The sequence below is a fragment of the Poecilia mexicana genome, unplaced genomic scaffold, assembly GCF_051168715.1.
Source record: "Poecilia mexicana isolate PSO_F unplaced genomic scaffold, ASM5116871v1 scaffold_21, whole genome shotgun sequence".
NCBI classification, from domain to species: Eukaryota; Metazoa; Chordata; class Actinopteri; order Cyprinodontiformes; family Poeciliidae; genus Poecilia; species Poecilia mexicana.
Genome location: NW_028263390.1, coordinates 7,861,432 through 7,879,361, shown reverse-complemented (window position 1 = coordinate 7,879,361; position 17,930 = coordinate 7,861,432). Strand labels below are relative to the sequence as shown.

Sequence of the window (17,930 nt, the reverse complement as noted above, 5' to 3'; positions counted from 1 at the left end):
TGGACATTAACACATATATTTAACTAATGTCTTTTGCATGTTTAAATATTACAGTTGGAAAAATAATTTTTCCAACTTATTTTATAGTTCTACTCTGTTCAGTTTTAGTTCAAAGGAAGCTGCACTCCTTCACTTTTTTTTTTCCGTTTAACTCGCGCTTATTGGACAGAAATATGATTGACGTTCACTCGGCCAATCAGTGGCACTTATTCTGAAACGTCATTCCGCTTTTCTTTAACACGTCATTAGAGGCTAGGGAAGTGAACGCTAACACGTGTGAACATCAATTTAAGACATTTTTGTTTACGGCTCAGGATAATTCAGTGCCTTTTTATGCTTCACCTTACTTAGAGCGCTTCTAAATATTAAGCTGAAGGTAGCGTTTCTCCAGCAGCTGTGTTTTGAGCTACTTTACATAGTTTGTCATGGCTCAAAACGAAGATGATGATTATGAGTACAGAATCAAAGAGGGAGACCACATAGTGTTAAAACGAGGGGATGTCTACAAAGCGGTGCAAATTCAGCGGAAGAAGTAAGTCTGAAATGTTAATATACTCAACTTAAACAGGGAAGCAACAGCTTCAGCTTATTATGTGATAAATTCTTATAGAGAGGGGTAAGCTGAGTTTGTCTGGTGCTGGAGTGAATGCTGACGATTGACAGGATTTGGCTGGTTTACTCACAGAAAGGTGATCTTTGAGAAGCAGTGGATCTTGCTGGATAACGTAGTGGGACATCTGTACAGCACCACATTTGAGATTGCCTCTGGAGGAACATTGCAACCAAAGGAAGACAAGGAAACGGAAAGCTCCACAGGTGTGCCATACATTTTCAGCCATTGTGAGGTTTAATTTTTCTCCCCATGCCAAATTTCCAAATTGGAAGATTTACACTAACCTTTCTTTGCCAAGCTGAAAACTGAAATTCTGAAGAAATTTCAAAACTAGGGAATGAAGAAAATGTGCAAATCAAATAAGACTGGTAGTGAATAAAAGTAATCTAATGCTGAAGGATCAGGTTGCTTCATTTAATTTTAAAGGCGTATGAAGGAATTATTGTGGCACATTCATCAAAATTGACAAAATCAATTTGTTGTTTCCTCCACAAAGTCAAATTTACACAAATATTAAATTAAGAATAGAGAAAATCTGTCTTTTAATCCAGCTATTTTTAATACCCTTTTAACAGGTTGCGTAAATATAAATATGCTTAAATGAAGAGATCCTGTTGCGCTTTTCTTTTAACTTTGTTTCACAGTCTCTCTGTGTGGCTCCCAGATGTGAAGGTGGCAGGTACGGACAACAGAAACATCGTCGATGATGGGAAATCACAGAAACTCACCCGAGACGACATTGAGACGATGAAAGAGCAAGGCCTGAAGAACGAGGTACAAATGTAACCTGAGCAAAGTTACGTTTTAAACATTTCAGCCGTCTTTTGCGGACTTTGACCGAAGCTTTTCTTTTGCCCTTCATCTCTAAAGATCCACAAATACAGTAATCGCATTTACTCATTTATGAGGGAGGTTTTAGCTCACTGAGTGATTCTTCTGTCTTGCTCACCTAAAGATGTAGAATAAGAGCCAGAAAAAAACGAATCAATAATCTATATCAGGGGTCCCCAAGCTACGGCCCACGGGCCGGATCCGGCCCGCCTCCTCATTTGGTCCGGCCCCCTGAACAATACCAGAGAACATTCAGTGTTTTTTTTTTTCATATATATGTGGATTTTTCTTCAACCACCAGGGGGGCTCTTGAGCAGATATGAAATTTAGTTTCCCTCAATGGAATATATACTAGTCAGTACCAGTCACCGTTTCGCTCACGGTTTTTTTCCATTTGCATTCCCGGTAAAAATCTATGTACAAACGCGAATATGTCGTCGGCAGTAATCCAGACACCCCTCCCGAAGAAAACTTTTCTAAGGTTTCTTTCTCGAAAAACTAAGACCGGCCCCCGACCAGAAAAGGGGACAGTCATGTGGCCCTCGCAGGAAAAAGTTTGGGGACCCCTGCTCTATATCAACAGAAATGAAACGCTTACATCTTATGTTTTTCAGCCATATCGTTCAGCTCTAATTTTTAAGTCTTGGTCCTTCAGTATCAACTTCAGCTTTCAGAGGTATTGTTGTCAATCTAACCCATTTCTGTTGAGGTCTGGCACATTTACTAATCTGAAAAAGGTCAGACTTTCCCTTTCCAGGTAATCAATCCCCAATTAGAATTGGTCACGCATAAAATCGTCCGATATTGATCACAACTGATTTCTCAGCGTATATTTAGTTAATAATGAACTGAAATGATGAGAGTTAATGCGTTTTTTTGTGTGTGTGTACCTCAGGAAATCATTCAGCAGCTCATAGATAACAGCTCGACGTTCAATAACAAGACTGAATATGCCCAGGATAAGTATATTAAGAAGAAGAAGAAAAAGTGAGTCACAAACACTGAAAACGTTTGCAGGCCTCAATCGGTGTGATGTGTTCATGTTCCTGGTCTTGTCTCACTCCCTCCCTCCCAGGTATGAAAACACGGTGACGGTTCTGAAACCAACCTGCCGCATCATAGCCATGATGTACCACGGCCGCGAACCGGGGAAGATCTGGTGAGACTGCACGTCGAAAATCGGCAGATTTTTGAGAGGATTAAATGTTGGTTTGATTGCAACGATGATGTGCGTTTCCGTGTGACGCAGCCATCTGCGGTACGACACACTGGCCCAGATGCTGACTCTGGGAAACATCCACGCTGGCAATAAAGTGCTAGTGTTCGAGACCTGTGCTGGACTTGTGCTGGGAGCCGTCATGGAGAGAATGGGAGGCAGGTTTTCTTTGACGAGCTGCGTGCACCGTCCATGTTTTAAACGTTTCGGCCGTCTTTGCGGACTTTGACCGAAGCCTTTCTTTTGCCCTTTATGTAATTACTTTCTCTTTCCTCCCCGTCCAGGCTACGGCTCGGTGATTCAGATGTACCCGGGAGGTGGGCCGGTCCGGGCGGGGGTGGAGTGTTTTGGCTTCCCCGCACACTTTCACGATATGCTGCATGAGTTTCCCATCTGCCACGTCAACGCTCTGCTGGCAGGCACACTGGACACCGGTGCCAAAGACCCCACTGCTGGTTGGACATTCTTTTATAATTTTTGACAGATTTACTACAAATTAGAGCTGAACTGCCAATGACATCCAGGATTTATATTTCTTTCATTTTTTTTTTTTTTTTTACTTGCGCAGCTCTACATAAAGTGTTCATAACCTTTCCAGTTTTTCTCACTTTGTCACATCACAGCCACAAACTTCACAGTGGCTCCTCCAGAAAACTTTCACAAGGGGGGGCATAGCTAAAAGAAGTATAAATAATTTATTTATATTAATACTTTTTTATTCTGCTTTTAATGTTATTAATGTATATATTTATTTTTTGGGTTGGCTTGGTACCACTGAAACTTCAATGTATTTTATTGGATATTTGTGTACAAATACAAAATGGTGCATAATCATAAAATGGAACACAAACTGATTGCATTACCTTCTGTTTGCTTACCATTTTTGCACAGACATGCAATAAAACCTATAGGACCTGCTACAGTCAAAACATACTGCAGATGCTCAGCTACTGTGTTTTAAAAAAAACCTCCCTATCTAATGTGTTTAGGCTTGATAACCTTTAGTAGGTAAAAGTGAGTTATTTTCATTGCTCTGTTCTCAGAACTGCGTAGCTTGACTTCCCAGTTCAGAATCCTCACTCTGTTGCCCTAAATTGTCTCCATTTATGTATGTGGTCGCTGTGCTTTATCTCTTCCAACATTGCAGAAGAAAAGCACTTGAATGCGGCTGCAGAGCAGGAGCAAATCCAGCCTGAGGCAGAACGGCAGGAAGGCAGTCCAGCCGACGAGAGGATGGAGACAAACACCGGCGGCGACGCCGGCCAAGACCGGGAGAAGCTGGAGCGGGAGAAACGCCAAGAAGCAAAAGTATTTTAACGCCGCGCCGTATTCCGCTAATTATCTATCGAATTAAAGTGATTTAGCGTTTTTGTAACCGGAATGTATTTCCACTTTTAGGCCCAGGAAAGAAAGGTGAAGCTGGAGGAGAAGCGACGGAAGCTGGCGGCCGCAGCTGCCCTGCTGGAAGGAAGGAACGCTGACGGGTTGGTCTCCGATTCTTCGCCTCTGCGTTCAGATTCGTTTCTCTGCAGCACTCTGATCCTGTCAGCAGCAGCAGCCGCCTCCTCCTCCTCCTCCTGGCCTGGCTCCGCGTACTAAGCAGAAGCCATTACGACACATTCACAGAGGGAAAAATTATGAATGATTAAATCATTAACTACGTCCATAATAGTCGTAAAAAAAATAATTTGCCTTTCTCTGGGCTCAAAGTGATTACCGTGCAGGGCTCTTCCAAGGTGAACAAATTGATTGCTTTGTAGTTTACTCCCATGTTAAATAAAAGACCTTATAGCTTTTTTATGATTGATGGCTGAGCTATAAGAAGCTGACATCTCTGCCAGAAGTACAAGTATTGATCTTGTTCGCTCATAGACTTTTTTTTATAACACACCGGCTTTACTGGAAGCTATAAACAATAAACGGAGCACAGACAGTTTTCCTCTCTGTCCTAAATCAGCCTTTTCGGCGGCTTCTCATGCAGCTGTAAGACGGTTTGTGGGGATTTTGTTGCTTGAAGCACTGATGAGCTGAATTACCATCTTGCTTTGTTGCACATTTCCAATTACAGAATGTGCTGTTGACATCGCTTTCTTTTGTTAGACAAGTATGCTTGATCATCTGGGTTTTTTTCTTTTTTTTTCTCCTTGCTTGCAGGTTGGTGATAGCGAGTCAGTTTCACCCTTGTTCTGTTCTCTTGGGCTTGATTAAATTCCTCTCCCCTTCTCGGCCTTTCGTAGTCTTCTCCCAGTTCAAAGAGGTAAGAGAATTCATGTCTCAGTTCCTACTTCTTAAGAATAAATGTTTATGTCACAAAGATATTCGTATCCGTTGGACTAGAACCGGATTTTACGGAAGTTCGACTTTTTGAACGAAAGTCCCGAAAAGTCCCTTTGCAATTGTAAAAAAAGAAAAAAAGAACCCTGCACATCATCTTGAACACACCATCCTCAGTGTGGAACATGGTGGTGGCAGTGTCATGCTGTAGGGATGCAGAGGAGGATGGAGATCATTTTTTCATCTTCAGATGTGCAAAGCTAGTGGAGATATACCCCCCAAAAAAACTTGAAGTTACACTTTTAAGAGGTTTATTCACAAAAGGTCTGTTTTACTTATTTATTTTTTCTATGTTAAATTCGCACACTATTTTATGTTGCTTTGTCACATTAAAATACATTGAGGTTTCTATTTCTAAAGTTCAAGATGTGACTAATTATGTCTTTTGAGGACAATTTACTATAAGGGAACAATTTCTAGTAAGAGCTGCAGATGGAAACGATACTCCGGTCTGTTTTTACAGAAGTCAGGCTCAATATCAGTTGTCCTCCTGTGAACGTATCAATTAATGCATTTTCTTATTTAAATCCTTCGTTTTTCTCCTTTTCTGACTCGACGTCTTCAGACACTTATTGAGTGCTACACGAAACTAAAGGAACAAGGTGGGACTGTCAACCTCATGCTCACCGACACCTGGCTCAGGCATTACCAGGTAATTGCTGCCACCGTGAATAACTACTGTATTGTTTGGTATAAAATCCAGTGTTTTACTTGTCAGGGTTCCTACATGGGCAGGAAAAAAAAACATAGAATTTAATTTAGGTGGTTTCCTCATCTGAATACATATCGAAGAGAGTTTGTGAACTTATTAGAAAAATGAACATCTATCCATCCTGTGTAGAGTTGTCTATCTAATAATCCATGTATCCACTGTAAGCCATGGTGAACCTTTATTTCCATTTCAAAATGTACTGAGAAATGTGAGTACATCTAAATTGTAGAATTCTGCATCAAAAATATGTAGGAAAAATATGTTTTTTTGTTAATGGTCTCCAATTGTATAATTTTTCACTTCTGATGTTTAAACCAACATTAGCATCATTGGTTTGCAGAGCAGTTAGTCATATTTGTAAGTATATCATAAAGTGTCCTAATAATTTCTGCATTTAGTGGTAGAATTAGCAAACTGACTGATGAAACATCAAGCTTAATCATTACTTCTCATTTTCTGCCACCTCGTTAATCTTTTTATACTTGAGTAAGCGCTCCATTCCAAGCGCAAGAAACTTTTCTTTGCACCAGTTTGAGGTGCAAAGCAGACAACAGGCGGACTCATTTCTACCAGGGTTAATTCCTCCCGACTCGTCTCTCGTTTTGTCTCCAGGTGTTGCCTGACAGGACACATCCTCTGCTCCTGATGAGCGGCGGCGGGGGCTACCTCCTCTCAGGGATGACCGTGGCCACGGACCACTCCGAACCGCCAGCTGAGGAGCCAGCTCCAAAGAGACAAAAAGTGAAGGACTCCGAGGGGTAAACACACACAGAAGGATTGGATCTTCTCCGAGGCACGGTGGTGTCACCTACAGGGATTTTGCTTCAGACTCTGTCGAACTGAAGCGACACTTCTGCAGAAAAGGAGACTGGGTGTCTGGTTTGTATTCATCAGAACACCTTCTCCTGTCTTTGTCCTCAGATCAGCTGAGAGGTAAAGTGTAACCCTAAAAAAAAAAACCAGGTCATCTCAGCTCCATGTGCTCCTTTATGTAAGAGATGGCTGAATTCATTTCTTTTAAGTGACAAGTTTGTGTTATATCCCTTGACAGCTGTTGTTAAAGCTGTTGTGTTTTATTTAGTAACTCGCTATATAACTAATGTAGGTTTATTTTATCTACTTCTGGATTTACACACAATAAAAATGCCTGGAAAATAAACGGTGGACTGTGAACCGCATTAATTCTGGAAATAAATTCGACTTTACTTTGGTCCCAGGATAAATCGTTTTGTTTTCTTTTTATTGAGTGCAAACAGAACGAGAGCCGTCAAATACATTTCAATAATTGGTCTCTGTTGACATTTTCATATCGTCACAAAGCGTATATAAACATCCAAGCCGTTCCCATGCTGTTTTAATTTTGACGTAACATCACAAATACATCGAGTAAAGCAGGTAGGATGTGAGCTTTCTTGCGATTTTTTTTTTGTTTGTTTCTTTTTTTTTTTTTAACACAAAGCACATTAAATAGGCAGATGCACAGTAACTTGGCATGGTTCACAGGCTGTAGTAAAATGCTCCGGGATTATGCGGTCTTGTCATGCAACTTGGCTGCGATTTTCTGCAGCTCCATGTCCATCGCTGCCAGGTTTTCCAGCTGTTTCTCCTGTTGGGGAGTGGAGGGAAATAAAGGATTTATTTGTAAGATCTGGAACCAACCAAATGTTATATAATTACTACTTTATGCCATTCAAACATTGTTTATGGAATATTAATCGTAGTTTGACTTCACCGGCACTTCAATAAAAATTTGGTTGAGTTGGGAAGAAGGGTGCGAGTGTAATTTGTTGGGCTTAAATGTGACGCGCGTCCACAGGAAACTGGCAATGATGAAGATATAATTACCCACAACTGTCCAAACTAGTTTTTTTTTTTGCTATCTAAATAGCAATTTACTTTGCACACTTATGAAATGTATTGTTGCATTTGAAAGAAATCTGACATTAAAATTAGAGAATTTGGAAAGTATTTCAAATGAGCCATTCCAAAACTGTCAGAACTCATTTCTTATGTGTGTCCCAGTGTTTGGGACCCTGAGCCCCTGCCTGATTTGCCTATACCTTGGGCCAGCTCTGCATTCACATTTGCTACAGGATTCACGTAAGCCTGTCCCCGTGTCAGGATGATCCCTCTGATAGGTTAATAACTCGCCTGGGTAACATATTCCCCTCTTATCCTGCGAGATGCAGCGTCGCGGAACGAATGAATCACTTTGACGCTGCCTCGGTAATTTGTTTTTCCCCGCTCTAATGTATGAGATGAGATAAGCCTCTGCAGGCAGAAGTCCTCCACACTTTTATGAGCATCTTTGGGCTGATTTGCTCTCAGAGACTCCAATCATTCACTCCTCGGTGTGATTACCGCAGCAGTCATAAAATACCGGCGTGGGGAAGTCGAATGGGGTAAACGAGAAGACCGAGGCAGAGTCAACCAAATACGGTTTGTGTCATTTGCAGAGACGTCGTGTTTTGGCTGCATCCCGGTCTCAAATGGCTTGCATACAGTTAAAATGATGCACTTCAACAAAATGTGTTCTGTTGGTGTTGACATAAAGAAAGCTCTGCACTTGGACAATTAGTCAAAAACAGCATGACTGAACCTGGGGTGTAAGCTCTCTCTGCTGCGAACTCCTCTTATCCTCCTCTTTAGTGGACTGGTTAGCCAGCTGGTTTAACTTGTAACTAAGCAGCTGGCTCAGTTCATCCATCTGAAACAATGAAACGGAACAATTAGACATCTTAGCAATGAACTCTGGGATGGCAGTACTTACGGGCATCAAAGGCATGTTCTAAAACTTTTGAAAGCTTCAATAAAGTCTTATTAAAGTTTAATGCAAACAGGTTAAACTAAAATGATCGTTCGAGAGGCTCACCTTAGCGGATGATGCGGCATGTTCGTCTGAGTCTCTCTTGTACCATGCCGGGTGGTAATAGCCTCTGTAAATCCAGGGATTGCGTTTCTCAGCCAGGTACCTAAAAACGATCAGTTTAGATGCCACAAATATTCTGTTAGTTCATCCCAACAGGTTCATGTTGGTCCATTTGTGTCGTACAACTCAAAATATGAAATCTACAATCCACTGCGTATAAGGGAAGCAACAAAAGAATTGGGTAAGAATACCTCAGGGCTTCATCTCTGTCCTTTTCCTCTTCTGCGTTCTCTTCCGAGTCGCCCCTCGGCTCCATCTCTTCCTCTGACGATCCTCGCTTGTGAAGTCTCCTCTTGTGGTGGTACCGGTGTGTGGGCTTCCAGATCCGCTTTTCTATCTCTACGTCTTCGTTATTGTCTCTCTTGTCAAAATCCCAGTATTCCTGACTGCGCTCTTCCTCCGGCTCTTCCCTGCCGTCCTCTCCGAGCTCTTCGGCGCGCTTGTGTTTCCTCTGGTGGTGTCTGCCGGGCCTCCAGCTCCGCTTATCTAGTCCTGTGTCAAAGTCCCAGTATTCCTGGCTCCGTTCTTCATCGGGCTCGTCTCTGGCTTCTTCCGAAATCTCCTTGTCACGTTTGTGTCTCCTTTGGGAATGCCTGCCAGGTCTCCAGTCCCTCTTCTCTCTCCCGGTATCAAAATCCCAATATTCCTGGCTGCGGTCTTCGTCGGGCTCTTCCTTGGCATCCTCTGAAAGCCTGTCTTCGCGTTTGTGTCTCCTTTGGGAATGCCTGCCAGGCCTCCAGTCCCTCTTTTCTCTTCCGGCGTCAAAATCCCAATATTCCTGGCTTCGTTCTTCATCGGGTTCTTCCTTTGCTTCCTCGGAAAGCTCCTCATCTCTCTTCTGCCTCCTTTGGTGATACCTTCCCGCCCTCCACTCCCTCTTTTCTCTCCCAGTGTCTATGTCCCAATGTTCCTGGCTTCGCTCCTCCTCAGGCTCTTCCCTCGCTTCTTCCGATAGCTCCTCATCACGCTTGTGTCTCCTCTGGTGGAATCTGCCAGCCTTCCAGCTCCTCTTGTCAACGTCCCATGATTCCTGGCTGCGGTCTTCGTATCCCTCACCCTCGGATGGCTCGTCACTGCGCCTGTGGAGCTTTATCTTGTGATGATAGTGATGTGTGGGTTTCCATATGCGCTTGTTTCTCTCCCCCTTTTCCTCGTTCTCCAGCCTCTTTTCTGCATCCCAGTACTCTTGACTGCGTTCCTCCTCTGGCTCTCCCACGTCTTCCTCATCCCGTTTACTTTTCCTTTGGTAGTGCCTTCCGGGCCTCCAGTTCCTCTTCTCTCGTTCTTCACTTTCTCCGTCCTCTTCTTCTTTGTCGTCGGACCTCCTTTCAAGGCCTCCCCAACTCTCCTGACTGCGGTCGTAATCTTCCTCTCCTCGTTTGCTCTTCCTCTGGTGGAATCTCCCTGGCCTCCAGCTGCTCCGCTTCTCTCGTATTTCTTCCTCCTGATCCCCATCCCGCTTCTCTATCAGACTCCACGATTCCTGGTTCCGCTCCTCTTCGGGGGTTTCCCTCTTTTCCTCCACAGATTTCAGCAGTGCCTCAATGTCTTTGACGTCTGCCGTCTTTGCCGTAGGGGCTCCCCCGCTAGAGATTTCCTCCTGTGTTGCAGTCCCATCTGTAGTCTTTTTGTTCACTGGGGCATATTTGACACCTATGAAGGAAAAACAAAGAAAAAAAAATTGTGAACTTTGACTGGATTAGCTGATTTCAGTCTTTAGAGTATGTAAGAGGGTCTTGCAAACTTAATCTACAGCGTAACATCTGGGAATAGATCAATATCTGTAGAGTGGAAAGAAAGTTGAGTTACTTAAATCTGAGCTTTATGTACAGGAAAGTCATAAGACGTCCCTTTGTGCAGTTTGGCACAAAGGGACGGTGTTTTACACCATAACTACTTCTTCTTCGACTTCGAATCTCCATGACGCACTGTTTAAATTGTGGAGAATCCTCAAACAATAATCTTCATTAAAGTTTCCAACTCCATTCATTTAACCCGATTGAGAGCAAAAAAAAAACCGCAAAATATCTTTTGCATTTAGCGTTATACACACATATATATATATATAACACCTGAGTTATATTTTTCCAACAAACCTGCTTGGAGAATATCTTTGCATTCCTGATCCAAATGAACGTCCGGCTTGGACAGCGCTTTGGTCAAGACTTCGACCAGACATCGTGCAACCTGCAGAAGTCAAAGAAATCATCTTATTCTGTTCAAGATACTGACGTGATCATGTTATGAGTTGAAAAAGTAAATATATATATATATATATATATATATATATATATATATATATATATATATATATATATATATATATATATAATTCAAGCATACCACATCTTTTTGCCCTTCTTTGCCAACTGGGAGCGCGACAGTTTCTGCATAAGAATGAAAAAGTAGGATTTAGTCAAATGCGAAGCTGCGAGACTTATCTCTGTCCATGGTGCTGAACTCATTATCGACTATCTGTACTGATGCAAAAAATAAAAAATGAACGGAAAACAAAACAAATAAAAACAGAAAAAAAATAGTTAATAATAATAAAAAAACAATCCACCCTTACCTGCAAGGAGAGCAAAAACCACGATAAGCGCAGGATTCATTTTGCCGTAGTGAGGGTACGACCGGAGAAAAAGTGAGCCAGTTGTACCATCAGGCTCTCGTCTCTCGTCCCTCTGCAGCGGCAGGAGAGAGCAGCGCTGACTGGGGAGGTGGAACGAGGAGCGCCTTCAAATAAAGCAAGGGGAGTGGGCTGGGGGAGCGTGGGAGGAAGACTCGGGGCTCGGATGATGTCATGACTCATTAGACCCGCAAAGGAAAGTGACCTGAACGAAAGTCGATTCACAACTAGGTCGATATTTATTCGGGAGTGAATTTCTTTAATCTAGTCAGTGTCACGATGCATCCAGGTGATACCTTGCATGTTTTTTTTATTTATTTATTTATTTAGGGGGATGTTGCAGTTGGAGTTTAGCTCATCATGAGAAGCCTGCTGGGACAGGGGGGTGTTGAACAAAAAAAAAAAACATCACGAAGACTTATATAATTTGATGCCTAATCCCTGAATAGCCTGAATAGTTGGAAGATTCATAAGCAGGGGAACTGCTGAAAATGAAATTTGGCGAGGGGATAGTAAATTATAGTTGAAACAGTAACTGGTAGAAATAAGCTTTACAATAACTCCTAATTTTACTTAATTATTGGAATTAATTACTAATTCCAATCAACCCCCGTCACTCAAATATACTTTCCCAGAACTTAAAAAAAGAAGCTATTCTCGCGTGTACGCACGATTTGGTTTGTTTCAATAAACCCTACAGGCGGGCCATCAATGACACTGCCACCCACTGTTTAATCTGTGTCATTGCACACGCCACCCGGTTCGCCCTTTCTCTTACTGTAGTCAAAAACACAGTAAAACTAACTACCAGGCATTGAAAGTTAAATTAACTTGGGGGCTGGGGGGAAGGAGCATGCGTACTCACTCCCTGCACTTTTTAAAGTTATTCTACAGCCTTAACATAAAAAATTAATCTGAAACGTCTATATAATTCTGGTTATGAGAGGGTTACAATTTGCAGAGAGAAAGGATTCGGATCCAAAATGAATACTCTGCTGAGAAGGAACTAGCATTACTTGCTTTTAATGCGTATGTCAGATTGCATTGCACTAAAACTTTATTCACCTCATGAGTCACTGAGTCGCCCTGTGGATGAATGAATGGATGGATTTCTGACTTTATTTTAACATAAAAATTCTAGATGCTGTGCTTCAAACCTCCTCAGTTGCTACTAAATAATACAGCTAGGGTTTGATTTGTCTCTGTACGATTTTTATGCTTGTTCTGATGATGAGAAAGCATTGAAAAAGATTTTTCTTTCATAAATACTGGGTATTTTTGTTGCTATGGCTTGATTTTGATATTCATCCGAAGTTACATGGAAACATAATAATGCTTACATCTGCAAGCATTGCTCTAGGAAAAAAAATAATTATTATTGAACTGTCCACTCAGCTGAATATCATGCATACAAATCTGAGAAACAGATTTTTCTCCATCTATTGCAAGATGGAGAAAATCCAACACTTTTTAAAAGCAGAAGATGTGCTCATGTCAAGACTAAGAAAAAAGAAAAAAAAAAAACGTTACGACACTTTCCTCCATTTTAGTTTATTGTGAACTGAATATTGAGCAAATCAAGAATATACTGATTTATTTATGTTTGAAATGAATAATGCAATTTAACAGAGCCTGGACAAAATTAATGCCCTTCCACATGAAGCCGTAGCTGATTTGTAAATGATAAAGTTAGGAGATTTTAGTAAGCTAATGAGCTGGAATTAGGCCTGCGCTTTTAGTTCAATTAAGAGTGGATGATGAAGAGTGAGAAGAACGAAGAGCCACATTAAGGAGCCGAGTCGGCCCCAATTTCTTTTTGCAAGAAACTGAATGGCATTTGAGGGCCATATTTTCAATCTAAAGTCATAAGTTTTCTTACCAACTTTTTTTTTTTACATAAAACTGTATCATAAATTTGGGATTGGACTGGAACAAACTGAAATGAGCAGCTCAAACATACTGAACCCAAACGAACATTTCATCTGACACCGTCTCTTTTGGCCACTTCATGTCTGTCTGCTCCCTCCTGCAGCCGCCTGTTATCCCCCATTGCGCGCACCTTCATTCACAAAAGTTAAAATAATTCAGCCTCAACTGTGGTGATGAGCGTGTGACGATGAGATGTTTTACACGGCGACCACTGACCTTTCCTTTGTGCCAGAATGTGCGCATACAAATTCAATCATGTCTTGGAAACCAGGAGCCCAGAAACCGCAGTGGCTGCAAGCAAAATGGGAGCTACGTGCTCCATAAATCTGCCTGGGTGTGCTTCTCATGCGTAACACGACCGGTTACAGATATTTGTTACTGCAGACAGCCTCCGCTGTGGTAAAATAATAACTGGTCCGTGCATGGAAGTGTAGTGCTCGATGGCGTACTGTGCATTCAAGCAATCCGTGCTCATCTAAAGCCGTCGATAGGCTCGGTCTTTGCTGTAATTTATAGGAGGGCCACTTCAGTTCTTCAGTTTTACGTGCTGTGTTCAGTGAGCAGGAGCAGAGTAAAGTTCTGCTGCGGATAAAATCTCTTGAAAAGGTGTCGTCACGGCTCGCATGATTCATCTACTCGGCATTAAAACCACTGAACCGATGAATCGGACACTTTCCACACGCAGCAGTGTCCTGCGCGTTTCTCTAAATGTGTGCGTTTGGCATGTGGTCCTCTGTGCCTTTGTGCTGTTCTTCCAGCCCTGATTAATATTTTAGTGAGCCTCAAAGACATATAGCAGAGTTAAGGTGGTGCAGAAGGGATCTGAGATGCACAGCCCACTGTGTTTGCATTGTCTTAACTTGTGTTTGGAACAACACAGTCGCTTTTATCACAGCTCATTTTTCATCCACGAACAAAAGGCAAGCTGCTGACAATGAACGCAATGCTATTGATGCATGAAAGCTTTGAGTGAGCTTTGATCTTTGGTCAGGACGAGCTTTGTGCTTGGCTTTTAACAACCCGGCAAACTTTGATGACAGTCCAAAGAGAGCAGACGAGCCTCTCTGGTCAAAGACGCATATTTCAAATTTATTCCAGGTCCTTTTTTTTAAACTACTTGACGAACATTTTGCTGAGACGTTTTTGTCTTCACTGTGGGGAGAGTAGTTGTCTCGTGATCGAAAGGTCGTAGGTTCAATTTCAGCTTCCTTCTGGCACACATTAATGTGACCCTGGGCAAATCACCAAGTTGCCTACTTATCTGCATATCGGTGTACAAATGCGTAAGCGAATGGGTAAATCACTTTGAGTTGTCAAAAATGATTGGTTCAGTCCATTTTCTATTCTGTGTGGTATCAGAAATTCTTTTAAATAGAACTACAGGTCGTTTCAGTTCAACTCTTCAGCTCCTACTTTCATACTACGCTGACAAAGTTCAAGCGATGTTATGTTGCTGAAAACAGCAGGCCATTTTCTGTTAACGTTTTTGTGTGCATGGCAGACACGCAGCAAGTTAACCCAAACTCCATTAAACTAGTCCAAAACTAGACAAACTCAATATTCTGTTGAGTTTATGTGAAATGTGAAAATCCAAAAAGGCATTCGTTGATTGTGTCACAAAGCTTTTTTTTCCCCCAGCTGCTTCCATTTTTCAGGTCAATTCAATGGGAAATGTCGTCTTTGTAAGAATTTTTTTAATTCTTAAAATTCTGACCATAATTTTCCATTCAAAATTCAACTGAATAATTCATGTTTGAAGATAAATTCTTTAAAACTAAGGTGCCTATAAAAAGTATTCATCCAACTTGATGTTTTCCTCTTTATTGCTTTTGGAAACCAATCATGATCAGCAAAAATGTTTTGTTTTTTTTTTGACAAAAAAAGATGTAAAAACAAAAAATCTAGTATGGACTCCTGTAAAGACCATTCACTGGTTAATCAGTCTGCCAGACTACTGCTACAGGAAAAAAAAAGAACATTTTAACAAAAGGTTATTAAAAATATAAGTCAGGGGATGGAAACAAAAAATAATAATCTAGAGTTCAGCTAAATCCATTCAGAAATAGAAGGAATGTGGCCCAAGTGTAAATTGTCCAATATCTTGCAATCCTCACAAACTGAAAGTCACTGTTTAGCAATTAGGTATTTTGTAAAGTACTGACATAAAATGATTCTTGTGTTTATTCATTCAGCTTTTAGACTTAATGAAAAGCGGACATTCATTATTTTGTCTTCAAATTTAAAATCTTAGCGAATTTTAAATTTCCTAAGGTAAATTTCTTCATTCCAAGTGAAGAATATGTGCTTATTCTTGACTTTGAAGAATAAGCACATAAGAATAAGGAATATTGGCAATATTGTGCCAATATTCCATGGCACAATATTGGATTGTGCCAGGGAAAATATGATGGTAAAAGATAAAATCCTTAATGCGTACATTGCATTCTTGACACCATTCTGAACGCAGTCAAGCCCAACACCACCACCAGCAAAGCCAATAAAAAATGTAATCTTGTTTCTGGAAAACTTGTGAAAAAAAAATGGAATTCCTGAAATTCAGGGGCTGACGTTTACGTCAAACCCAAAGGTGTCTTTGAACGCCACGCTAAAAGTAAGAGAGAAGTCCGCCTAAGGGAGTGAGCTGAGGTCAGTGTGACTCTCTGAAGCTTTACACCGATTGACAACAGTTAAACCTGTGAGCCCGAAGGCAAACTCAGACAAAACAATTTAATTCCTCTCCCACTGCTGCGTGAGCGCTGACTCCAGCCAACTTAATGCTATCACTCCTGTGAGGAACATTTAACATCAGCGTCAATTAAACCGAGAACAAGAAGGTCACAGAAGTGAAGACACTTTAGGGCAAAATTAGTCATCTTTACTAATGCCGTGGACCTTCTAGGAGAGACGTAGAGATGTCATTTTTAAACATCTTTCTGAAAATGATGGACATATTTTATTTCTCTGAAAGCTTGCACTGTGCATATGATCCTTGCTTTCTTATTCAAACTCTACTAAAGTGTTAGATTGAGACTCGGTATAAGACTTGACCATTTAAAATATATTCAACATGGAGAAGATATTTATACATGTATATATATATATATATATATATATATATATATATATATATATATATATATATATATATATATATATATATATATATATATAAATTAGAAACTTATTCAACCCTAATATACAATTGCAGGCTTAAACGAAAAAAAAAAAAAAAAACGCTGAGACAATCCTATAAATCCTGTTAAGTAAATAAATAAATTTAAAGGCTGCTAAAAACTTGAGGTTGGGATGGAGGATCACTTACCAGCTGGAAAACAACTAGAGTTGCAGTGGAAGGGCTTAAAGTAAAGCATTTTTATGTGGTAGGGTGGCCCAGTCAAAGTCCAGACCTGAGCTCAATTGAAAATCTGTAGCAAGACTCAAACATTACTGACACTCTCCATATAATCCAACTGAGGTCAAGCTATTTTACAAAGAAGAATTGGGGGGTTTTCAGTGGGAAAATACACCAAAAACACTGTGAATATTAATTTTATATTAATTTTAACAAAAAATGTTTCTAAAAAAAAACAAAACAAAATCATAGACTCATGAAAGATTATCAGACTTAGTCCACTTCTGAATAATGGGCTACTCTGTGTTGTTCCATCACATTAAATCTGACGTAAACACATCGCTGACCACAGTCACAACGTGACACAGTGTGGAGAAAGTCGACAACTTTTTCTAAACAAGAAAGTTCATGTTAAATGTCTGTTGCTTGCAGCAATTGTCAGAGTTACACTGGTAAACAAAGAGCTAGCTCCCTGCTAGCCCCCGGCACCTGTAGCTCTCAAACCTCCCCAGCTTGACATCGCTTCATCTGCTCTCCCTGCTCTGGCCTTACCTCTTTCTACGGCCTGCATTGGTTTTGATTTGTAGCTATAAACTCCCACAGGGCAGAGCCGAAAGCACAAGCTGCCTGAGAATATAGCGAGGTACTGCGAGTTTCAATCAGATGCTCCATTGTTACACTGGAAGATTGATCTCGCTCCTAATGTTTTGAAAGGCATAAAAACATATTATAGCCATGTTAATACGGTTAGTTTATCAGAAGGAAGCTTCGATGTCTTGTGCTCTTGTTTTCCGTTCCAGATGTATGCTCTTTTCCCAAATGTTTTTTTTTTTTTTTGTAACGACGTTGAAGTGATTTTGTCAGACGGCGTCAGCAGCAAGGCACAATGAGGCAGCAAGAGAAGGCAGTGAAGGAGCAAATTAAGCAGAGTAGGACTGATAGAAAGATGTTGTTTCTAGAGACGTTAAATGTGGATCTCTGGGTTTGTCCGCATTCGTTCCAGTACCAACTCTTACAATCTGGCACCGACTGTGCCACACGGAGCGTACGGCGCAGCAGTGTGAATTAGTGAGAGATGGAGGTCAAATCAAAAACTACAGGAGCAGCTTCAATGGGGAATCGTCCCAATTTATAGATTTGAGTTGGATGACGACGACAACTGATGATGCTGAAAACAGGAAAGAGGAAAGCATATGCTGCTGCACCCCATTAAAATTGGATTTACCACAGTTCCTTCCTTCACACAAAAGACTTGTATACATTCTTGTCGTGTGAGACCATCCTTCTGTTGTTGGGTAATAAAAAGATAGATGACGACGTTGAGTCGGTAGCAATGTAGAACAATTTCGAGAACTGTAGTTAAACTCTTTGGGATAGATTTAGCA

General features: G+C 41.1%; 2 protein-coding genes across 2 annotated transcripts; one reads left to right on the top strand and one right to left on the bottom strand.

Moving 5' to 3' along the window:
* Positions 1–231: 231 nt before the first annotated feature.
* Positions 232–6,929, top strand: trmt6 (tRNA methyltransferase 6 non-catalytic subunit). The gene is made up of 12 exons (XM_015001909.2): positions 232–532; positions 686–816; positions 1,278–1,387; positions 2,340–2,431; positions 2,520–2,603; positions 2,694–2,818; positions 2,945–3,115; positions 3,808–3,968; positions 4,059–4,144; positions 4,815–4,917; positions 5,560–5,646; positions 6,319–6,929. Exons 1-12 carry the CDS (start codon positions 426–428, stop codon positions 6,466–6,468), a joined length of 1,407 nt encoding a protein of 468 aa, XP_014857395.2. The 5' UTR covers positions 232–425; the 3' UTR covers positions 6,469–6,929.
* A 127-nt stretch (positions 6,930–7,056) lies between these two features.
* On the bottom strand, positions 7,057–11,447 carry chgb (chromogranin B). Its single transcript, XM_088002261.1, has 8 exons — positions 11,295–11,447; positions 11,202–11,207; positions 10,979–11,022; positions 10,732–10,829; positions 8,827–10,288; positions 8,579–8,678; positions 8,306–8,413; positions 7,057–7,312 (listed from the first exon to the last, which is right to left on the bottom strand). The coding sequence occupies exons 1-8, from the start codon at positions 11,445–11,447 to the stop codon at positions 7,232–7,234; spliced, it is 2,052 nt and encodes a 683-aa protein (XP_087858387.1). The 3' UTR covers positions 7,057–7,231.
* Between the last annotated feature and the right edge of the window lie 6,483 nt (positions 11,448–17,930).